We start from the raw sequence: 25,786 nt of genomic DNA, 5'->3' as shown, positions 1-25,786 counted from the left end.
GAAATCTGTGTTCTGTGATCTATGCTAATGGCTGTGCTGTGTGCAGAAGTGTCCAGATAATTCTTCTTGAACACCCCCAGTATCAGAATCAGTGGAGTAGCATTCATAAAGCACCCTAACTACTTAGTCTTCCAGAGGCAGAATTTCTTTCATTAAATCTGGACCCTCCCTACTGTATGTGTGTGCAGCTGTGCTGTCGTGAGCCAGCTCACAGAGCTGGGCTGCTGTTAGACTGAGGATTTGTGTGGTGTAGAAATTCCTGCCCTGCACAGCATTATCAACTGATTGTTACTAAGAATCTTGAAAGAAATTCTGGCCAAATGTAAATAATGGGAGATATTGCCATTGACAATAATAATGACCATCATATATACCGAAAACTTTTTTCTTATCTAGAGCAATTGCTAACAAATATGTTGTTCTAGGAAGCATCACGTAACATTAATTTCTCTGAAGAATGTTGTTAAAAACCTGCATTTTTTCCTCCTGGTTGCTAAAATCCGTTTTTCCTTATTGGGTAAATCTGTCCAGGCTATGGGAATCGGATAGCAGATTCCACTGATTCCACTTCCTGTGTCCAGATTTGTCCTGTGTCTACCACCCATCCCCTCTGGGGAGGGAAGCAGACATCCAGGCCAGAAGGAAGTACAGAGGTTTTCTGTACTTCTCCTCTGACAGGAGCTGTCAGAAAGGCTGGAGTATTCCTCAGGTGTCCTGCCATGCCCACCTTATCATGAGTCATGTCAACAGCATTGTGGACTGGTCCCACCAGCCACCTGCAAGGACAATGTCTAAACCTACTGATTTCTTTGGGTGAGGAGTAGTAGCTTGGCTACTGCCCTAGCAGAGGAAGCTAGAACTGAAATAAAAATTAAATACAAATTCCTTGCTCCATGAAGGACACCAGGGTATTTAGATACAGAATGGCAGTCCTGTAGAGGCTGCCATCACTGTAGTGATTTAATAAAGTTATAGATAAACCAAAATATTAACATTTCCTCCTAATGAACAAGGTTTTTCATAATTTCTCATTGAACTCTTTGTTTTACGTTGGTTGGCTGCATGACATATCTTTTTGGGGAGTTAACTATTGTTTTGATTTCAAAGTGTTTATTGGAAACTACTTGCTAAAATCAACAAGAAAATAAGGAAGCATAACCATTGAAATTTTATATCAGCTTTTCTTCACACAAAATTAAATTCAAATTTCATTTTAGACCACAGTTAAATAAATCTGGATACTCTTATTCCTAAACTCAGTTTTTACATATCAGAAATCTGTCAATGAAAGTGGTAAAATTGGACGTATTTGACAAAGTCTTCAATACCAATGCAACTGGTCACAATTTATAAAAACCCAAACTCCTCAACAGCTTATTTTTCTTCCATCAGATTTTATTGCCTTGCACATAGTCGAGTGTCCCTATTTCCCCTTCTGTGAAATAGAAGGACACCGACATTATAGGGATTGGTCGGGACTGGGAACATACTACTGTGAATATCAATTCTCTGGTCTAAAATGTATTCTCAGCAGTAGATGCATCAGGGATTTCTAGGGATGGTATTAAACTTTATTAGTTGGTGTAATAGGAGATATTTCCTCTCTCTGCAGGACTTGCTTTGCTTTCATTCTAAAATCAGGAGGGATACAATGGTACATGAACTTTGCACTCTCAGACTTCTCATCCATTCGTTTCCTCCAAACACAGAGCCTAGTTTTCTTCTTTCACACAAAATCTAGTGATTATACACTTAATATTTCTATAACTGCATACCCAAACTATTGCCAGGTAATCCTGCACACAGGAATAAACACGAATACATTTTGTGTTATACAGGCAGCAACTGCTGTGTTGCAGATTACTTCCATGTTGCACATTCGGGAACCTTTTGCCAAATGCTCGTTTGTGCCAGTTCGGGTTGTTTTCTTTCTAGCTGTACTTGGGTTTAGCCTTTAGGTGGCAGCATTAGAGAACAGTTGTGGTTGTGGGCTGGCCACCATCTAGAATGCTATTCCTGGGCAAGAATTATAAATAGATAGGACCAGGCATGTAGGTGCTCTGCTCAAAATGCAGTTCACAGCAAAGACACAGCAAAGCTTATACAGAACCATTCAAAATGTTAAAAAATATGCTTGTACATGACCGTTTCGTTCTTAACACTTCTGCTCTAACTTATGGATTTTTTATACAGAAGTGTTTTTCTACCAATGCATGTATATACATAGCTTGTGAAAATGCTTTGAATCAAAATGGAATTTTTTCTGATTTACTAAATATGAAATCCTTTATCCTATTCCTTCCTTCCTTCCTTCCGACACTTCCTTCCGACACTTCCTTCCTTCCTTCCTTCCTTCCTTCCTTCCTTCCTTCCTTCCTTCCTTCCTTCCTTCCTTCCTTCCTTCCTTCCTTCCGACACTTCCGCCACTTCCTTCCTTTTTTTCTAAAAAACAATTATGATCTAAGAAAGAAATGAGAAATGAAGGGTCTTGAGTTTAGCCTGCCTTTTGGTTATCTTTCATCTCTTTAGGATGACGAAATCGCACTTTCCTGAATATGGTGTGATCAAAAAGATATTTTTTAAAACATACACAATACTTTTTCTCTATTTTAATTCACTGAAAACTAAATGAACAATGTGTATCTCATGTTGGGTAGTGTATTTCTTATATCTACAAGATTTATTTATAATTTCTCATATGCATTGCATGTCATGGAAATAGGTACTCAAAAAATCACATCCTTGGCTTTATGGAGATTGAAGTGTTTATGTGTGGTGGACAGGTATGGTGGGATAGGCAGAGTGGACACCGGTGCTGCTACATTTCCTTCGACAGATATAATCTCTAATAAGAGATTATAAAGAGATTATAAGAGATTATATTAAGAGAGAAATTTTGTGTCCCAACACTAGTAGAGAAAACTTCTGTTAGAGATATCTACCCTAAATCTGGCTTTTTCTAAACTTAAGTCCACTAAATTGCTTCTTGGTCACAACATAACCATGCAGTATTCAAATAAATCACATTTGCAAATAATTCTTCAAATGCTGAAAGTCAGAAACCTGACTATATAATTGTAACATAGTCTACATAGGCTTCAAGAAATTAATCAGCTATGTGCCTCTGTACTAGAATTTCCTGACTGAACTACACATGCAAAGGAAAAAAAACCTAACAAGATTTTGAGGATCTGCCTCACAATGTGTAGAACATCACTGGTCAAATAGTAGAACTTTTCTGAGGAGAGCTATATGTCTATTCCACATAGGAACAGGAGAAGCTGAGAACCAATCAGTTAGCAAAAAAAATAAAAAAAAAATAAAAAGTCCACCTGGCAATTTTGAGATTGTATTGTTTCAATCTGTTCTGTTGATATACTTTGACTCAAAAGAGAAAGGCTAAGAACAGACTTGGTTTCATCATAACCTTTGCCTAACTTATATTTTCTATCTTGGTGGCTTTGTTATGCAGGGTCGTGTTGAAAGGATCAGAAAACAAATTTTGAGACCATCACAAAAAAATGATTAATACACTCAAAGCTTGTTTCCTTTTTCTTTCTCCTAACTTCCATTCCCCATTCTATATGGGAACCTGCTACTGAAACAAAAGGAGTGTTAAAGATAAGCATTCAGCTTTGTATTCTTTTGAGAACCATATAAAAATGCTGCAGCAGTTGATCACAAAAAAAACATGAGGTTGCATGGAAGAAAAAAAAATCAGACATAGACAGGTTTCCCACTAGTTATTGTATGTCTGCTTGTTACTGCTTTGCAAATCATAGAAATTTAAGTCTGTCATTTAGATGTCCACATCTAAATGTACTATAATAAAACATTAAAAAAAAAAAAAAAACCAAACAGATGCCTTGTTGGAATAAACAAGGACTGCATGCAGTGAGATAGGGAGACAGATCCCAGACTTGTCTTTGTGGGAATGCCACAAAAAATTCAGCATCAGCAGAAGGTGTGACCCTGAAATAAAGTACGTATTCTACTTTGTGGACAAGTCTTATTCAGAGTTAGAATGACTTTAATTCTTTTTTAGCTTAATTTACCAAGTAAGCTAAAATGAATTAGGGCCATTTTAACTCTGAATGAATAATTTAGTCGACCAATTTAAGTGAAATGCTTTGGTAGTTATTCATGAGCTAACCCAAGCCTAGCAACTAGACTGTTTAATGGGCAGTGGCTTTAGGCAGCAAGAGACAGAGTGTACTTGTCCCTTTCATTTGCATTTGCATCCACAAAAAGCAATCTAAATGAAGTTGAAAGGTTATCTCTTCTGAATTATATTTTTCCCACTAGTGGTTAATATATGATATCACAGATATGTACTTAATTAACCAAGTCTAACATGCATTGAGAAACCTGCTATCCAAAAATGAATAATTTTTACAGGTTTAAGACCCAACATTTTATGCCATTAAATATAGTACTTCGCTTTCTCTCTCATTTCATACTCAGTATCAGCATATATCTTTACTACAAGAGAACACATAATGATATATTTAGAAAGCTGGGATGATAAGTCAGATGGAGTTATGTGAAGGAGTAGTGAGACAAGGAAGATCAGAGCTGCCTACATAATGGAATGACAACATGGAACTTTTTTACCCATTTGGTCACACTGAGATGGACACAGAAGTATATTGATATGCATATTAGTTGTTTTTCACTTTAATTTAGATGATACTTGTTCTTAGAATGAGATTGACATTGATGACTTCATTGTCATGTAGAACATGCAGTGTCTTAACTGTCAGTTTTAAAGACAGGAATATCAGATAAAGACTGGAAGCTCTCCTATGAAGTAGTCAATGTTGCTAAAGAATGTAGTTGCAGTATTTGCATTTCTCTTGATGACTTACACATTTATAACACAGGCAGGTCTGGCATCACTGGAATTAATGTAGCCATGCTGACAACTGTAATACAGGGCCATTCATAATGGGTTAATGTCATTGTGTTTATTACTATATCTTAGTTTTTATCACTTTTATAGAAATTATGCTAGGATCTACTTGTGCAAAGCATTGAATTACTAAAAAGGCTTAAGGAATTTGTCCTGAAAATTTATGTGTTTATAGGCAAACATCTGCCAGGTCTGAAGCAATAGTTATGTAAATAAAGCTGTGACTCAGCTGTTGAAGTCTTAAATATGTTTCTACCGTGATTTCAGTGGAAGATACAGTAGCATGAAAGACATTTGCAGTTCATGAAGGAAAAATCACTCACATTTTTTCAAGGCAAGAGAATGTTCTGTGCTCATCACCTACACAGCTGCCATTCTGTAGTATTTGTTAATTTGACTATCAGCTCTGGCTCACATTGTGGCAAGTATATTTTGAATAGTCTTAAATAATTAATATACTTAATGATCTGTAACATCGTGTTCTTAAAGTCAAGGTCCTGATCTGATATTCCTTTGGAAAAAGGAGTTTAATTATTCTGAATGTCATCTTAGGCATATTTCGCTGCAATACTACAATAAAATAGACTATGATCGTGGAGGAACATATTGTGAAGAAGAAAAAAATAGATTAAATTTCTCAGAGATTTACTCTATTTTTACAAAACAGGAACAAAATACATGTACCTTGAAGTAATATGAATTGCTTCTATATGAACTGCTTCCCAAATATAAGCACACTGTGGTTTTGTGTGAGACATGAATGAGGAAATGCACATAGAGGCTCACAAAGAGACAACCTAAAGAAAACTCAAAAATATGTGTTGTCTTCGTAAACTCACAGTATTGCTCCCATTACATTGTTCCTTGTTCTTTTAGTCATCTCAGTACAATCATCTTGACTAAGGCAAGGGAAAAGAGAAGATGAAGAGTTACACAGCTGTCAGTGTTTCATTCCAATCAACTTCATTTATCCACTTTGACTGGCCTATATGGGGCAAGATCACTGAAAATTTAATATAAAAAGATTTGCATTTCTTTCAGCATTTCAAAATCATCCTCATTGACCACCTTTTTATATCTCCTTTTATACCTCCTTGTCTGCTCCATAAGAATTCCCTGTTCTCCGCATGTGTCATCTCACTTTTTTTGGTCTATACCAATTGAGCAGGAAATATTTCCAAAATTCAATTCTTCCCATCTGAGGTGTGCTTCTTTCTCATAGGCTTCTTATAACCATGTGTATGTGCTTCAGTATGTGTATAAATTTACCTACTGGGCAACTGAAAGGAAAGTTACAGCTCTAACTTTTCTCTGCTGACTGGCTCTCTATTTCTGGCTTTTTTTTTTTTTCTGGCTACACTACTGTGTTACCATCACTCTTTAGCATATGAAGGATTTATCTTAATTGAATAGGCAGGACTGTTTAATAAACATTAAAATAAAATAAAATAAAATAAAATAAAATAAAATAAAATAAAATAAAATAAAATAAAATAAAATAAAATAAAATAAAATAAAATCTGGTTTCAAGAAAGAAAGAATCCGCTGAACATGTGCTGTAGAAACAGGATGTATTGATATTAGTGGAAACCTAGGGCTCTTTAAAATGCATGGATATATGGCTTTTGAAAGTTTACAAGAAAACTTCCCATTGCTAAGATCTATGTATTGTGTGCTAAACACAAATGTGGAACTTTCCTTTCCTTTTCTGAGGCCTAATGAAGTTAGGTGGGCAAGTAACCATCAGCTCCTTCTCCTGGAAGGAAGCTGCAGGAAGCCTTTATGGAAGTGGGACTGACAGACCAATAATCAATTTTGCCTTAGTGTTTGATGGGGGTGTGGCCTAATTCTTTTTTATAGATTGCTAGATGAGAGACAACTATTCTTTTCAGATAGCCTGTGCATTCCAGCTGGCTCATTTCTTGCACTTTGGCAGTCTTCTAACTGAAAAAAAATAGTTTATGCTGTTTAACACACTGTGCTAACTTAAATGTTTAGACTTTGCATAACCACTCCTACCTGATGTAATTTTGGTATTTTTCTTGTGAGATTTTAAATACAGGATAATGCATAATTTCAAACTAATACTTTCTTCCAATCCTGACTTCTATCTTAGCAAGTGCACTTGTTTAAAAGGCCTCCAGTTAAAAACAAATGTTTCAAAGCAGAATACAGAATATGCAAATAATGAAATACTACAATGGCACTGATATTAGAGAAAATGTCTAAAAAGACCTAAAAAAAAGAGTTTTATGTGGCTCCTTTTTTCTTCAAACTTTTTATAGTTCGCCAACCAAGTTTCAATAACCCAACGTGTCTATCTGTACATGTTTCTGAAACACAATACATATTTCCAAAAATGGTAGAAATAACTTTTTTACTGTGGAGTTTTAAATATTATTGTCTTTCCAAGAACAGAGCTATTGCCATTTATGAAACAGAAAATGAGATGCAAAACTTTTACTTTTTCAGTTATAGATCTTCAGTTATTTAACATGTTGTTAATAAATAGATGCATTAAAATTAGATGCAGCAGGTCTTAAAGCAGCGTGATTAACATTGAGTTTCCGCTGTGTTCAGTGCCACGTCTGAGTCTTTTCAGTATTTCAGAAGGAGTAAATATACAGCCACAGCTGACCAAAACAAGTAATTCTAAAAATGGAACAGTCTTTTTGGATGACTTGAGTATCTTGGTGTACTTTTCTTTACTAATCTAATCTAGTCCTTTGCTTGTAAGTGTGTCTGAGAATTCAGAGAAATTAATAGGTTAATAGAGTGATCTAAGTTAATTAATGTGAACACAGTGTAATGCTGGTACATGAAGGGGCAGGAAGAGATTTTAGGTGGATAAACAGCAAGTTATGGGGCTGATAGAGTCTGAGCTGGAGGATGTGAAGTATTTTCATGGCCATAACTGGTTACAAGTAAAACTGTGTATGGCTCAGAGGCTCTTACTTATAATAGAAAACTGGCAACTGGAGTGGATGCAGAGAAAAGACTCTGAAATTAAGTGATCACAGAAAACTATAGCAGTAAAGAATGAAACAAATATCAATGGGAGGGAAAGTAAAACTGAGGAATTAAAATGTTAAAATATAGTCTTCCATTTTCCAAAATTTAGGCTACACTGTCTGAGATGGCTGGCCAACAATTTTCCGATGAAACAATCACATGAGTACATGTGTTGAATTTATTAAAGGAAAGATTTTTAAATGACACTAACAAATCTCAAACACTACCGTTGGGATGATTGTCTTCCAAAAGTGAATAATAAAGACATAAGTAAAGAGGCTACATCTTGTTTTTAAGAAAAAAGCCCAAACAAAACACTATTTTTTAAAAAGTCTTTATTTGTCTTTCTTTTTCTGAGGTCCAGCTTCTCTGCCATGTGCTATATTTCTAAATTAATATTCCCTTGTGTTTGTTGACTTATAGCAAAGAGCACTGAACAGCTTTATGTTTTGTCTTTTCGAATACCCAAGGGCCATGGCAGTGGCAGCTTTCTGCAGATGTGAGCATTGCTGGAGGAGGGCCTCTCTGTTGTCCTGGTGCAGGAGCTATCCAGGCTGCTTTGACAGCCACACTGAGTGCTGAGAGAAGAGAGGCCACTGCTCCCATTTTCATGATCAGATCTGCCTCCCTAACTTTGGTCATCATGGTCCAAATGAGATTGCTCTTATTCACAAGGGAGGCAGTGCTCTCCTTCCATGCTTGGTAATTTTGCTGTCTGTAGGTGAAGACAACTGCATTCACCAAACTCTCTGTAAGCAGGAGTACCAGCCCTTATTCATAGTTTGTGGACTCAGTGGTTGAAGATGAAAAGATCTTATTATGGTTCTACAGTGGCACACGCAGATCTCCAGAACCTTGCTGTGCCACAATTGATCAGACTTCGAATGAAATACCTACTGCTGGGTCTCTAACAAGCACCCCACAGGCCTCATCTGTCACTGGTTATTTATATCAAAGTGACCTTAGAGTGATGTACAAGCAGAAGATGCTTAGGGAACATGATATTGATGATCAAGGAAAATGTCCTACCAGGCTGTCAGTGGCCTCAGAACAAGCTTCTTGAGGGCAGCCTGGCACTCAGCCTTCAGTCTCAGCATGCAGAGCCCTGCACTAAGTCCCCTGGCCCCGCAGGATCACAGCTCAGCTCCCTGCTGGAGTCACCAAAGGAAGCAGGAGCTGTGGAGACAAACCTGCACTGTTCACATCTTCTGTTATAAAGCCATCCCAAAAACAGCATGCAGGGAGATCCCATTGAAAGGGTTATGAAGATGCAGAGCATCTGATTAGAAGCAAAAGCTTGAAGAGCTGAGTTGCTATTTTGCCATCAACCAGGTCAGAAGAAATATGCCATATTTGATTTGAAAGGCTTCATTCTTTAATTAACACATTGAATGATCAGGCTTTATAGGCTAATAGCTGAGGTTTCTTGTGGGATGAAAAATGTGTATATTTGTCTGCTTGCAGTTCATTGCATCAGTTTTGAACAGTAGCAGAATATTTATGAACTCCTACAAACCTTACAGTCAGCTGAAACTCCTTTTCCTAATGAGAACTGCAGCTGACAAGCAGCAGCCTCAGTAGCTTGAATATGATAAGAATTCACAGCCATGGAACAGAATGCCAGGTCTGAGGCTGAATAAGATGACAGATTTTAGGTACTCACTTGCCGTGTGGCTCCGTTTATTCATCCTTGGCACGTGCACAAATTACCAACAACTTCTCCATCAAGACATGACTATATAGAATAGGAACTGTGAAGAGATACATAGGTTTCAAATATTCTGAGCTGCTACTTCCTACTTGTTATAAATTTAGAATTGTTAATTTCTTAACAGGGGGTGGGATGAGCAGGTTTGAACCTGCTTATCATTAGGTTATTGTCTTTAACATTTTATTCCTCTGCGTGCTCAATGTAATTATGATTCTTGGATTACATCCCACATAATTCTTTCATTTCTTTTGTCACTAAGTAAAGTTGATATTATTTTTTATTATGAAGAAATTTAGGAGGTAATATTTTATTTTTACTGTAAATCCTAGTGTGTTTCAATAGATGCAATATTTTTTTTCTAATTTGTATTTTTCGAAATCTATTCACTGAAATAACTTCTGGAATAGCTGATTTTTTGCTTCATGACACAAATATATTTGAGGCTGACTCAAATGTGTAGCTGAGAAAGGGCTTTGATTTTAGTTACAATTAAAATTCAAATTGTAGCTATAATACAAATAACACAAATAAAGCTATTTCAACTTTTTCAAAATGCTTTTTTTCTTGCTTTCTCCTTTCTTCCCTTTTGTCTGAAACTCTTAGCTTAGTTTAGATAAACCAGTAATTCTGGCCTTGAAACAGGTTTTTCTTATGAAATAAAGTTCTTGATATGAAAAATATCACTTACTGCCCAGTGGAATTCCCTATTGATACAGTCTCTCTTGAATTAGATTGAATGTTTACTTATTCCTATACTGTATCATGTTAAAATGAATCAATATAATCATATGCAATTTTCTTGTGACATTTTTAAGAGGGGTTATTTAGTTTAGAGATAATAGTAAACAATGATGTAAATAAAATTAAATGAGTATATATATATATATATATATACACACTAAAGTTTTAGTTAAAAGCAGAGCAGTTAAAACCGGTACCATTCATCTTAAATACCTTGAGAATGCTCTAAATTAAGTTCATGAACAGCCAATGAAAACAGAAGCCCTGATGATTAAGTTACTCTGTCTTCCTCACCCCTGAAATCTTCCTGGGCTGAGCAGAGCCAGACTGACTCTGATCAGACATGCAAACATATGTGATTTCTTTGCTTCTGGAGAGACATACCTTTGGGGTTTTTTGGTTGGTTGGTTGGGTTTTTGGTTTTTTGGCTTGGGTTTTTTTTCTCTCCTTTTTTTTTTTTCCCCCTTTTTTTTTTCTTCATGCATTTTTCTGCTTGGCTGATTTTCTTCTTTAGATGTTGCTTAGTTAATCATAGGAATGCTACTTTTTCCTGATGTTCTGAAGCCTGCAGAAGTCTCCTTTCTGCTATACCAAATTCTGTATCCAACAAGGAAATTTCTATTTTCAAGATTTCCAAGACCTGTAAGAGTATCTATTCCTTGCAAAGGTAAGGAGAGAAACCAGAAAGAAGTCTGTGCCAACACTCTGCATCTTAAAAGAGTGGTATTTATGCAGACTCTTCACAAACTAGTCATAAACATCAATCAGGTCGTCAGTTTAAAAGTCTTTTAACTCAGATTTCCTAGGCTATGTTCTGACTACCAGGGTTAGGTAATTAAATAACCATGGAAATAATGCATCTCTCCAACTGTTAGTCTCATGTCTGGATCTACAGCTAGTTTTTGAAACTGGTGTGGAATTTAAAATTTGCTTCAACTATAAAAACCAGCTAAGGGATTTATCCTTCCTTACACAAAAAAAAAGAGTTGTCTCTAGGGTCAGGTGGGGTTTTTTTAAGTTTTATTTATGTACTTTGAATAGCATCTTCTTTTCAGACTAAAATTTGTGTACTTCTCTGTTGCTACAGGCATTTGTTCAGAAGAGCACCAATTCTCCAGTGGTCCTGTGTAATAATTTTACTCTGCACAAATTTTTTACTATTTTAAATAAATTCTTGCTCTTTTAGCAAGCTGCCCAGGACCTGCCATGGAAATGTTTAAAAGATGTAGTGGTTGATATTCCTAACTGCAGTTTAGTACATACCCAGCGAATACAACCATAACATTTCAGTAACAGCGATGGGCCTTGGAACAGTAAGAGAACAGCAACAAGAAAAACATTGTCCCAACTGGCACTTTTTCTCCTGGGTTATTGCACTGTCTCATTTTTAATACTGGGAATAATTTACTGTGATTACATTTTTACTTAGAGGCAAATCCAAGCTGACCTCATCATGAATAAGGATTTAGTGAAATCACTCTTTAACTAGCTGCAATTGTTCCTGTAATCTAAAGCATTAAATAGCATGGATATGCAGAAGAATCCTCATGATCTAACAGAACATAGAGTTAGAAGCTAGAAAATCATTATTATGGGTCTGGCAGTCCTGTGTTCTGCTCAAAACCAGATAAATTAATCTGTCTGGAGCCAGTTCTGCTCACACAGCAGTTATATGCACATTTAATTCTGTTATTTCATTACTTTTGATTTACACTGGTGGAGGTCAAAGTACTGTAATTTGTAGGTAATGTTACTCTAATGTATTAAAACCACACAACATGAGGTAGAATAAAACAGACAAGTCTATTCTTTTGATAGTGGGAAATCACTGAAATGCAACATAAGGTGATCAAAATTATATATGTGCTAACTCGGATTACCAGTATAGGGGGCTGAATATTAGCAGTAATGACTTATTTTTGGACAAAATCTGTTACATAAAAAATGGCTTCTTCATGTCTTTTGGGAACCTGTAATGATTTTTGAAAAGCATAAACTGCATGGAAGGACAAAATGGAAACATCTGTTCTATGGTCTAAATTCTATACATGCGCAGTCCTATGGCATCAAGCCCTTTTCCCAGAGGTAGACCTTGTGCACCCAGGCTATCCTTTGGAGATGTTTTACATATGTTAGCATGTGGGCATTTGTATAAGCACATCTTGCATCAATGGGTTCTGCTGTCATCCTGGGAAATAAACTTCCCTGACTGCCAATGTAAGTACCTTGAGTCCAGAGTCAGTTCTGGCACAGAGCACTCCAGTTCAGTCAGGCTTTGCAGACCTATTGCTGCATTGCTTTCAAACCTGCATTAAAACTAATGGCACGTTACTTTTATAACCTAGGATTCCTTAAACAGATTTTAGTTGAGTGTGCTACTTACATATTAAACAAATAATGATTTTAAAAAACCAAAAGTATTTTTTAATTTGCTGAAAATTGTTGTTAAAATCATAAGACTTTAGTCTTTAGAACTACTTTATTTACTCTGAGATGTAAATGAATATCAAGTTGAAGTAGCATTTTAAATAAAAACAGATCAAGCTTAAATATATCTAGGAAAATATAAAAAAATATTCCTCAAGATCAATACAAAATGAGCAGTCTGTACTTGGTCTAAAGCTAGGATTTTTTTCTGGTCTTTTTAGAACTGCTACCTTATGAGCTTCAGCATAAGTTTTTCAGCCTACTTAACTTGCTCTTGATGACATGCTCATGACTGAATGTTGTATAATTTCTGTGGTCAGGATAGTGGGTTGTTGTCTGATTTTTCTGAACTTATGATCTCCTCTGCCTTATTATTTTTTTGAAGTTTCCTGTTAATCAATTTAGTGAATATGAAATATATGTAATCTGTTCATTATGCTAGTAGTGTTGGAGCCATGGTCATCTAAATACATACCTATATTTCTGCTGTTGGTCAGACAGTCAAAATAAGTCTCTAGTCAGCATAATTTAATTTATTAATTCAGAATTTTTTAATGTAATTACTCCACTCTACATGCCTACAGTAGACTTCTTTCAGGTAACTAAATAATTAGGATATTTTCAGAGAGCCAACACAAAAGAGGCAAAGGCCTATTTTGAGAGAAATTCAATTTTTTGTTTGAAAAAGCTTTGTATAAAAGCTATTTTATTGAGCTCTGCAGGGAACTCATTCTTTTCCAGCCCTTTCTAGGCAACAGAGTAGAAGCATTTGGAGACATTTGTAGGCTGTCTGTGGGCAGATGTGTAAGCAGCACTGTAGATTATTCAAAAAAAGGTTTCTAGTTAGGAGCAGTAGGATGAGATTCCAGTCTCCTAAAGACCATGATATACATTCCAGTTACAGGTCTCTAGCTGTTAAAGGAAAGTCTGTTTGCTCTAAGTAAAACGTAATGAGTTGCAGACTTCTCCAAATTATATTAGGGTTTTTGTTTTTTTTAATGTCCATAAGCAATAGGTCATTCTGAGAATGCATTTATGTAAGTTACAGAGATCCCAGGGTAATGAGTATTGCAAACTCTATAGTTCTAAGTCCAGAACAAAACACCTTCACTGAAAAAATCCCTGCTTGCAATCTCCACACATTCATATATCTTAACTATTGGCATAATTTCTGCAAATGTTGGTCCATGGTGAGCTAAGACAGCTTTTAGGTAGCCACATTGTATGTTTTGCTGACAAGCTGAAATGAATTATGTAAGAGGTCTCCTTCGTAGCCATCATGGAATGGACACTTCTAAAAGATCCTTATTATTGAGATGTGTAGGAGAAGCTCTTTAGAGTACACTAAAGTTAATCATTGTGGAGGTCATGAGGTATGGATTGCTGCAGTAATATTTGTAGGACATGCGTGAGAATTTTAAGTGATTCGAGTGTGTAGTATCACACCAGAGTGTAGGAATAATAGGAATACTAAAACCAATTATTTCGATGCTTATTGATGAAAGACAAGCATGCTCTTCCACCTCTGAGGATGTACCACTTCAGTAGTGTCATCCCCATGATCTCCCCTATGAGTATCAATGTTGTGTCAACTAGATTGTGTTTTCTATTGCTCTCTAATTCAATCAGTGAAGTGGCCCAGAAGGCACTTTGCTATGACAGAGTAGAAATCTCTGGCATGGCTCAAAAACAGCATTTAAAAAAGTTTTTTTAAAAATATGTATGTTGCAAAAACCAGCATTATATTGATGGGTCTCAGAGTAATCTATGTGCTTGGTAAACCTGTGGAGCATCATTCTCATAGTCTCACTAATTCTAATGGATTCATCTGCTCAGTCCAGTAAAGTGCTGTTCCTGTGTTAAGAGCAGTACACTGTGATCAGATGGATTATGCCTACGAATACATCTGCTCCTAGGTCAAATCTTCTGCTCTTTGATTTTTTTATTATTTTATATTTTGACATAGAGTATTTATTCTGGTGTTAGGTAGGTGAGAAATCCTGCACTTCAGTTGTTCTTTAATACAGGCTTCAGGGTGAACTTCTGTAAGAGGTGTTTGACAAACTGTGCTTTGTTTAGCTCAGATCTGCAGCTGAACTGTTAGTTTGCTTTTATAGAAGCATTGCATGGGCAATACCTGTAAAATAAGCCATGATACTCTCTGACACTGGCCCATGGAGCTAGGAAGGAAGGACATGTTAGCAGATGCACTGAGATAGTTTTTTCAAGTGTGGATTATGAAGTAAGAGTGAAGAAAAACATTGGGTTTTAGCCTCAGTGAGATATTTGACCCCTTAAAAGTATTAAATTAATTGCTGGGTCTGACTCTGAAATCAGAATTTCAGAGATATAGAAAAGTGCTTTTAGTAAATCCAGAGAAAACCTCTAATTTATTTCTAAAAATCCCAAAATATCTAGGTCCAAGAGATTTTCTCTGATAGTTTTTGTTTAGATCTCTTGTGTGCTTTCCTACTTAAAATCCTGTGCATGTATTTCTGAAGGAAGGATTTAGATTTATTTTAAGATTTGGTTTGAGTTATTTATCATTGAAACAGGCTCTCTAGGGAAGTGATGGAGTCACCATCCCTGGAAGTGTTCAAAAAATGTGTGGATATGGGCACTCAAGAATATGGTTTAGAGGTGAACATCATAGTAGTGCTGGGATGATGGTTGGATTAGGTGACCTTAGAGGTATTTTCTGATCTTAACAATTCTGTGATTCTATGATTGTGAAAATTGTATCTGAGGTTTAAATTTGAATCACTGGGTTTCCTCTCATTTGTGTTGTCTTTTCCCATTAAGTTTATTCTATTGACTAGAGAAGAATTATCTATGACTCATATTTAAGACCACAGGTGTCCCACAGGAGCTCAGAGAGAACTTATGGCACCATAAGACACCTTTTAAGAGGTTCCAGGTCTGTTTTGGAGACCACTGCAACACCCTTCCTAGCAGGGCAGTGTGCCATACACAGATCTCCATGATGAGCTGGGTGGAATAATGTTTGAAACTGCACGTGTGTGTTAATTAACCTGCAAGTGACAGGTGGCAAGGGCACATGCCCTTGTGAACTGCTTGTATAAACCTCTTAACTCGGAGCAGTAGGTCTCTTGTTTTGTTAGACACCTTCTCAGCTTACAAACTTTAGTCTGCCTGGGTGGAATGAGGCCATTTTACAGCCAAGGCTTTTGTCCTTTACTTTTATTCTTCTTTTCTCTGAATAAAATTTAGCAGCCGTTCATGATGTCTGTATACAAAACAGCCAGCTTTGTGGTATCCCAGGTGATAAAAATGTAATGTGCAAAATTCACATCCAGCAACACTTCTTCCATTTTTTATTATTTTCTCATAAAAACAATTTAGGAGACTTAAACAAGGACAAGAAAATGCTCTTTAAAAGGCATGCAATATCATTTAGCTTCACCTAGAAACTTTACCATTCTAAAAAAGCTTCCATACTCAGTTTAACTGTTCTTAGTGATTACAGTTTGCAGTACCTGTTATTTAAAATATTGATTCTTGTTCCTTCCCTTCATACAGCTTTAGAATCTTTCACAGAGTGTAAACTTCCCTGTCAAAAATTCATAGATAATTCATCTCCTATTTTAATGAGTGCTTCTATCATTTAGAAAAGATTAGGCAACCATCTGCAGGAATGTCTGTGCTAAGTGGTTGCAGGGCAAGGAAATAGTCTACATGTCCTTGTGAGTCCTGCTTTCTGCAGTTTACTTCTTTTTCAGTCTTTCTAGAACAGAAAATAAGAATTACTGAATTCAAGAATAGCTTAGGAAATTACAGTTTGTTCTCAGTCATCATCTCTTGACTTTTAATTGTACAGAACACTACATACTGGCCTGTGTGTAATAACCACGTAGTTTGCTGCAGAAAACAGGGTGTTTATATAAAAATGGTGCCATTCTGAAATAACTCCTCCACTGGCTAACCATATCAGTAATTCAAATAATTCAGTATATGGCAAAAGAAAAATATTTAATGCAGAAGTAAAATAATATGAAATATAAAGAAGAAATGAAGATACTGAAGAATTGTTATTATACAATAATTCAAATTTTTAAATTCTACACATGAATAAGTTATTATAGTAGAAACATTCAAATAATGAGAATACTACAAGAAAATGCATTAAAAATGTTTCATTTTAAAAAACAAAAATTTGTAAAGGTAAGCCCCTGTACTTTGCTTTTTTAATGTGTTATTGTATTCATTAATCTTTTGAGAAAACAGTATGGAACATGGGGGAATAACATACTGCTGAATTTACAGGAATTAAATGTTAAACTTGACAATGTAAAGTGCTTTTATCAGTATTGTTAATTTTATTTGAATACAACCATTTTGGGATGGATTACTAGGGAAATATTTGAATGGGAAAAATGTGAACTACAGAGCATCTTCTGCCTACCTGGCCATGATAATTACAAATGTCAGTTTTGGTAGATATAAAAAGGGGTTAAGTTGCAGTTCGGGCTTCCATCCACCCCTCCTTTTCCTCTTTGCTTAGTTATAATTCTGCAAAACCCATGTGAAAACACACTACCTGCTATGGTGACATTTTACATTCATTTTGAACAGGTATGAGTCACTTTACCAGATTTTTATGCTCAGTTTCTCCTGCCTAGGTGTATGGTGATGAGCAATTGGGGCCAGGAAGGCAAATAATAGATTTTGCACCGTTTCAACATTCTCTGCACATTGAAAGTGAAGAAATATTACATCTTTATGATATTCTTCACTGATCAAATCTGTAACCATAAGTAAACAGGTTCAGATCCCACTAAAGATAATGGCTGGCCAAGAGAGTCACTGCAGAGATCCACAGCAGATTGCATTGTCGTGAGAAAAACTTCCTCCTTGGGATTTGTGCTATCATTTATATTTTAATTCAGCAATACTTCATGTCTTATGTCATTAAAAATACCAGCAGTAGTATTAATCCAAAGTTATATCCTAGGAGTAAATGGGTCTCCCTAGAGATGAATATAAACTAATTACCTTTGTACAATATGTTGACTGTTTAGAATACATAATTGTTTTCCCTAATTTTTAGCGAGATGAAAGAATGCATACGTATATGTATTAGGATATCTCTGTCTGTGAAAGAAAAGAAATCTTGTATCTAATTTCTCACAAATATTTACCTGTCTTTTTTTCATAAAATACAATAATTTAGTACAATTTAAAAAATATACTGTGTTAGTACAAATGCTCTTGCCTTTCATATTTCCATTAACATAAAATCCTTTCCATGTTTTCATGAGTACTAGCATATTTTTCTCACTGTCTTCATGAATACAGCTCAGTTCAGATCTTAATTCACTCTATTGAAAGAAATTATTCCATTCAGCTTGAAACTGATCAAAGCTCTTCTATACTGTTTTGGAGAGCCAAAAGGGGACTTTTTATGGGACCAGGATCTACGTAGGAAGTAAGCAAAGGCTGTTTTAAGAACGTTTTCCACATTCACTTAGAAGAGGTTCCCATGGAAATCTAATTCAGCTAATAGTTACGTTACTCTTTTGGCAACTTGCCTGCCTCATGAGGAAATATCATTTTAAGGGGTTCCCATAGAAAGCTATAGCTTAAATCTGTACTGCAGAGTGATGGTATTCACTAATGCCCTGAAGCTCTGTGCCCTGCCAATGCAGCATTAGAGAACAAGCGCTTCCTTGTGGGGTCTGGGTACTCTGCTACAGTGAGAATTCTCCTCAGATTTCCTTCTGTCATAGGGCTTACTGTAAGGGGGAAAAAAGGGGGGGGGGGGATAGAAAAACCAGAAAAAAAAAAAAAGCAAAAAAAAAAAAAAAAAGCTCTGCAATTCGTGTTTTATTCCTTTTGGGTTTTTTGTTGGGGTTTTAGTAATCTTCAGACCTACAAAAGAATAACTAAAAATAAAGAAGAAAACAAAAACCCCTCCATCCTTTCAATGTAGTGATATTTATTATGTATATATATGAGAGATAATTTTATAATGAAAATGTAACAGAAAGTCACAGCTTCTTAAGTCAATGCAAAATTGTGCTTCTAAGTCAACACACATTCTGCCATCTAGTGACCAGAAGAAATTGTACTGACCAGTTGCTAATGTGATGAGAAACCCCAAGTACTGCTACTGCTGTGTATCTTTGTGGGAGAACCTCTGAAATGGGTTAAAAAAATGTGCAGAAAACTTTTTCATGCTCTGAGAAGTCAGATATTGATCAGATCTACTGATATTAGTTAATATTGCAGCCCAAAATTTGATTTAAACAGACTGATTCTTTATATATTTCCATAGTCTTCTTTCTTCCTTTCCCCCTCTCCTCCTCCCCCTTCACCTGGGACTTCTATCAGCATTTTGCATAATTTCTGGGAAAAATATTTGTGTGTTAGGATGCCATGCTACTGCATGTGAGACAGTTTGCATTATTGCACATTTTGACTGCAAGACCTATTCGTTCCTTCAGCAGTCAAGAGTAAATGAAAACACTTGTTTGGCTAGGTACAGGTCAGGAGTGGGTAGGGTAGTATGAATCACACTGCTGGAGCGTTGTGGGTGAAAGAAAATGACAGTCACTTTGGGGAGTTGACTGCCTCTTTTTGCTTTTAAGGTACTGAAAAGCTTTCAGGAAACTGCTCTACTTGTTCTGTACAAGCTGATGACACTCAGCAGCTCTCACAAGTTCCTTGGCATTGTGTGTGTCCTAAGGGGGTAACCCTAGAGGTCTCAGAACCACTTTTTTTTTTTTTTAGTTCATTTATGATGTCATCACCAACTTCTATGATGAAAAAGGCTTTTTATATTAATGCCAGTGTGTCCTGCACCATAAATAGCACAATTCATAGTAGATGGTACACCATAATACATTTGTCCTCTGAAGTTCCCATGAAATATGGTAAAAAATAGCCATAAAAGCCAGACCAACATGGTTTATAATGTCATCTGATTAACAGGATATATATGCAACAAATATATATGTTAAGAATATCATAAAATAGCCTTAAAATCTGTTTGATATTTACCTTAATTTCAAAGAATATCCACTTGTCAAAAAGCAAAGCCTTGGTGAGTAGAACCCTGCAAAGCTGGTATTTTTCTTTTGTATTTCTCAGTTGTCCTAGTTTGCATTTTTACACTGTTAACAGATTTTTTTCTGCTTTATTCCTACAGAGAGCACATGGCACCTCTCTCCTCTTCTAAAAATGCACACCTACACTGGCCGCAAGATTTTAGCTTCTCCTCTAAAAACTAAAAAGGTTACTCAATAGGAATAAAATTCCCATAACATAACATAACATAACATAACATAACATAACATAACATAACATAACATAACAATAAAGGTAAAGCCAATGGGACTAGTGATAAGAGCTGTAAATAATACCGAACTGTAAACTTTGGAATTGCAATTTTTTCTTCTGTCCAAGAAGGCATGGAACTATAGTACATGCCTCAGCTTATATGTAAAATGAAATCATGGAATCAGATAATCATTTTGGATGGAAAAGCCCTCCAAGATCTTTAACCTTTGACCAAACACCACCATGCCAACTACACCATAGCAGTAAGCACCATGTCCAATCATTTTTGAACACTTACCGAGATGGAGACTCCACCACCTCCCTGGGCAGTCTGTTCCAATGTTTAACCAAGTGATACATCACATCCATATTAAAATGTATGCCTCACTAAAATGCTTTGAAGTATTGATCCACTATGAGCAGCTGAGGAGCAAAAACATAGGCATCCTATTGCAGTGATCCCTCGTGCTTCCACAGCCACCAAAGGGCCACTGACAGCAGAATAAATTCTTTTAATTCAGATAATGAAACCTGAGGTTTTCTACCACAAATGTTTGGAATGTGTTATGATTTATTATAAGTCTTGGTCTGGTAAAATGATTCAAGGGTCCCCATAATGCCATTTTTATTTACATTTTGAGATATTTGTGGGTTTTTATCTTCATGCTGTGTAGATTATAGCATTAACAATGCAATAGAAAGGCTTAAAACCCTTGCATGTTTCCAGGCCTAACTTAGAGTCACACTGTCAATTTCTGAATTAGACCATGCACCTATTTGTTGCTGAAAGGATTTGCTTTCCCCCTGTATTTAATGAAACAATATGATTAATATCAATGTTAGAGATAAAAGAAGAGAAGAACTGTCCTGTTTCACTCAAAATTTAGGACAGACATCACCAAAAAAATTATCGTCAGAAACTAATGTCTAAAAAAATACCTTCTTCTGGGTTAGAAAACTTATTTTCAGCAGCAAAAACTAGGTAAGAAGAGTGAGAATGATAAAAATTAATTTACTCAGAATGTCAATTCAAATATCCAATATTATATGCAGATATCAAGTCTTGAATCTGGCTGACTTGACCTTGCAGGACACCTGTGTGCTATAATACTGCCTACATTAGGATGGTTCTTACCACCTTTCCCACACAAACCAATCCTTGAAACTTCTGTGCCATTTAGTCATACTCTAGACTGACTTGGGTTAAAATGCTTTCCCAGCCCAGACAGCATTTAGATACTGCCTCTCTGAGAAGTATTGAGGGGAAAAAAAACAGCATAATGGGTTTGCCTTCTGTGTTTATTACCTAGGATCTGAAAATGAAGGGAAGTTTCATTCTCTTTAGTGTTTATTGCAAACCTAAACAAGATATTATATTAAAAATGTTTCATAAAAATGCATTACTCTTAAGCTTCTTAGATTAAACAATTTTGAGATCATTGTTTCTACTTATACACAGAAAGTGGACATTTCTGATCCCATTGCAAAAATGCACTTGAACCTTTTTTTTCTCTCATGAGGCCTGAATTTTAATGAGGTCTCACCCATGCCAGTACATTGCATTTCCTGGTACTGCTTTTGTTGTCATGTGGCATTTGGTTAAATACTTCAGCTGAATATGAAAATAAGAGCATTGCATAAGTCTGGTTCCATTTTTTTGATAAAACTTATAAAAATATTTTTATCTGCGTAATGAAAAATTTATCTTTAATATATACTTGCTATATAAATGCTTAGTATATCAAAGGGAGATTAGCTGAAAAGTGCATCTCAAAGACCATCAGCAAGAGCTGAAGTGAATTGAAAATATTTTGTTGCTTAAGTGGAAAAATGAAAAAACCGAGGCATTATAATCATGCTGAGTGGTATTTGTAACTCCGTGGTTATGGCTGGGGTTACACCAGGTATTATCCACAATGCAGAGAACTGATCTCCCAGACATCCCTGTGCCTCTCCACCAGCAGTCTCTGTCCTGCAGGACGCTGCATGTGCCCGCACCCAGCACGAGACACTGCAGGACTGGGACCAGACCATTCACCACCTCCCTGTATGCCTCTGGAAAGCCTTCCTCTAGCAAAGGCCTCCCATTATTGCACTCTGGGACTAAAAAATTAGAACTAAGTCTTCTGCAAGAATGGTGCCATCCCCTCTAAATTGCCTGACAAGCAGAGATCGTGCAGGCAGCAAACTCAGAGTAAACATGCCTCGCTGTGACAGCCTCTCCAGGGGAGAAGCTGTGTAGAGTCTCCTGCCATTGCCATGCTATTAATTACAGTTTAAATGTGTCATCTGCACTGCACCTTGTAAAAATTGTAAAAAATATTCTAATCACAGTTTGCATTAGAATATTAATTGTAATAAGAGATTTTCCACAGAATCAAAAGCTGTCTTAAATCAGAGAAGCTGTAGAAGATATGTATTTTGGAAAAAAATTATTCATAGAATTTTTAACACACACATGTATATATACACATACATATATATATATTATATATTTGCATGTGTGTATATACATATATCATTTAATTATATTTATTTCTGGGATGAATTAAAATGTTGAATGTTTAATCCTCAAAATATATTTTATTAATTATATTTTCAGATATTCTCTTTAGAATGTGAACTGCATTGCTGTTCTCAAATGAATAATTAAATTTATATTTTAAGTGGTGCCAGTAATGAATATTTACAAAAAGAAACGCTAATTTGGAGAAATACATGAATAGTTTGCTAGAAAGGAAAAAAAACTCTTGCTTCTGATTGACCCCTTAAAAATAAGTTTACCTTTTATTGTTTCTTTAAATAGAAATTTTAATGTTTTAAATTATTTATCAAGACAATTTATTTGCAAATAATATTTATTAGGGATATTTACATATCATATAATGTTTTGTGGTTTTTGAGGCAGAAAGGTAAGTTTTATTATCTTCATGCCTTTACAAATTGGGGAGAATTTTGAATTTTGCATTTGCAAGGTAACCTTCCAGCAGAAAGGTTTTTTTTAATGTTTGTGTTCCTTGTGTTTCAGACACCTTCTGCCTCATCAGAAACTTTATGTGATTGTAGTTGAAGTAGTTTCAATGCTAACCCACATTTTCCTGCACATGCTTCTTGAATTAGAGTCCCAGGTTTTGGGGTGTTTTTTTACAGAATATTTAGCACGGAGCTGCAGACAGCTGTGTGTGCCTGGGAGGATCGCAGGGAACTGTGCTGAACATACAGCAGTCCCCCTCCAAGTGCAAAAGACTTTCTGTATTTCATTACAGAAATGAAAAGTAGAGCTAAGGTAGAAGTCTAGGAGGCTTGCACAGGACAATAGTGGGTAAATGACAGCATTAATATCAGGGTAAACAACTAAAGCACTCATCTCCCACACTCTGGGGCTTGATGTCACCGATTTTTCATGCGTTTTCCCTATTAAAATCCATGCGGAGAGTAAAATACAATCTATAGTCTTTTAACTTAGAGGTTTCAGGAAGGAAGCAGATCACAAGCATTTGTTCTGCTGTATTCAACCTAAAAAATTAAACAGTTCGTTGGCTAAATTATTATCATTTCCCACTGCCACCATTCCCAAAGATGACTTTTTATCTCTGTTGAAGGCTTCATCAGCCTGAAAGATGAGTGCAGAAATAGAAGTCCTCTGGAGGAGCAGCAGGCTCTGCCACAGAACAGCAATGTCTAACACTGTCACAGTCATTTTCTGGTGTGGTTTGCACGGATTTAAAATAAAGGAATAGAATGTCTGCATTTGAATAACTGTTTTTGTCCCATGTCATACAGCTGATTTATAGAATGTGTCACTACATTGAATGTTGGTTCATAAAATAAAATCATATTGGAAAATCTGCAGACATAAATTTAAGTATTTATTGAAAGCTGAGTGTAGCAAAGTTAAGTTGATGTTAACTGCCATGATCACTTGCCTGACTCTTGCCAGCAACTTCCAGGTATGTTTAGGAACATATTGCATGAGACAGTATGTGACTTTTGAGAAATGTCTACACACAAGCTTTCATAAACCTTTATTCTGTCTTTAGAATTTGGAATGATGGGAGATCATACAATTAAAAGTCAGCGACCTCGATCTGTTCATGAGAAAAGGGTCCCTCAGGAACAAGCTGATGCTGCTAAATTTATGGCACAAACTGGTAATACATCAGTTACATTTTTTCTATTTACTGTTGTTAATTTTAGCAAGACCACTGCATGTTTCCATAATCTTTTGCTGCATATTTGTCAGTTTTCTAAGCTGATACTTTTTTTGAGTCATTTATTTTTTTTTTCACCAGTTAAAGTCCATAAATAAAGTAGCTAAGAGTTAGGTAGATCATGCAAAAACATGCACTGTGAATGTGAATACTGAATCATTTAATGTAAGCATGAATTTCTTTAGTAGTAAAAGCAGTCTCACATGTACAAACACAGGACAGCTCACTGTGACATGGTAAATTTTTTTCAAAGATGCTAAGAACATGCTTCATAATTTCTTTATAAATAGAATGTCTAATTCCAGCTTTAGGCTTTTATCAAATTAATTAATTACTGGGGTGACTTTAATGTGCATGCGTTCAGCATTTGCTATCTTTGGCCCAGCACGATGCTCTGGTCTCTAGTTTCCAGATTCATAATTGCTAAATGAAATTGGCCGTAAGTAGATTTTAATTGAATGTGCAAATTATCTAACAGTTTTTCATCTAAAACATATTTTCTAATTTTGTTTGAGCAACTTCATCTTCTTTATCTAAAGATACCAAGATGATATTGGAAACCTGGAACTGAAGTAATTAAAAAAAAAAAAAGCCTGATTAGCCTGTTTACCAACAGCTACCACAGCTGTCTTTGGGGTGAATAATAAAATTTTAGTGGTGAGTTGAATTAAGCTCTCATACACCAAAACTACTGCCCATTTTGACTTCAGTAATGATCCATGCATCTGTTGGTAAAAGCTAACTCTTTATTGGCACCCTACACACTTCTTTCCAGTAAGTTACTGAGTTGACAATCTTGTGCCCCATAATTGTTGTATGGATTTGAATCAACTTCCTCTGTATCCCATAGTAACTAACCTAGAATATATGCCTGCATCAGTTGTACATAATGCTTCCAGTTTTTATGCACTTCAGTAAAAGAGCTATAATTGCTTCTAGATATGTTGCATGTTGACTTCCTTAGTGGTAGGGTGCTTTACTTAACAGATTTGCAGAAATTGGTATATTAAGCAATCTAAGTATAGCCAATCAGTGTAGATCTGTTTGATAACAAATTTAGAATAGGAAAAAGTCTGTTTCCCTCATATTAATCTATAGGATTGCTTTTATGGCTAACTCCCAGATACTACTGTAAGCAAATGCAGTGGAAGAAGGGAGCCTAGAGTTCTCTAGGTCTCCATGCAGTTTTTGTTTAGGAAAGTAGAACTTATCACTTACATACCTGGATCAGACATATAATGTTAGTTGCTTACTACATAGAATAACACCTTTGCTTTTATGCTGCTTCTTGAATTCATACAATTACTCAAAAAATAATAAAATTATCTGGGGTTTTTTTCCCACATAAATCCTTAAAACTTTAATAATATCATGCAAATCTTGTATTTGATAATTTTTAGTCATGCATTGCAGTGCATCTATTCTGGGTGTTAAGAGAGCTGCATTACAAGTGCAGCCCTTATACCATCACCT

General features: G+C 35.8%; 1 protein-coding gene across 11 annotated transcripts in view; it reads left to right on the top strand.

Moving 5' to 3' along the window:
• The window catches only part of ADGRB3 (adhesion G protein-coupled receptor B3), a 447,992-nt gene that overhangs the window by 156,581 nt on the left and 265,625 nt on the right, over positions 1 to 25,786 (top strand). For 10 of the 11 annotated variants that reach the window (XM_058019377.1, XM_058019384.1, XM_058019383.1 and 7 more), the window contains exon 3: positions 24,143 to 24,253. The exons of the other annotated variant lie outside the window; for it this stretch is intronic. In XM_058019377.1, the coding sequence (XP_057875360.1) occupies positions 24,143 to 24,253 (111 nt within the window). The remainder of the gene's footprint in view (positions 1 to 24,142; positions 24,254 to 25,786) is intronic. 11 annotated transcript variants of the gene reach the window in all.

The sequence above is a fragment of the Melospiza georgiana genome, chromosome 3 (assembly GCF_028018845.1).
Source record: "Melospiza georgiana isolate bMelGeo1 chromosome 3, bMelGeo1.pri, whole genome shotgun sequence".
In the NCBI taxonomy this organism is placed as follows: domain Eukaryota; kingdom Metazoa; phylum Chordata; class Aves; order Passeriformes; family Passerellidae; genus Melospiza; species Melospiza georgiana.
This window is presented reverse-complemented; position numbering and strand designations above follow the sequence as displayed.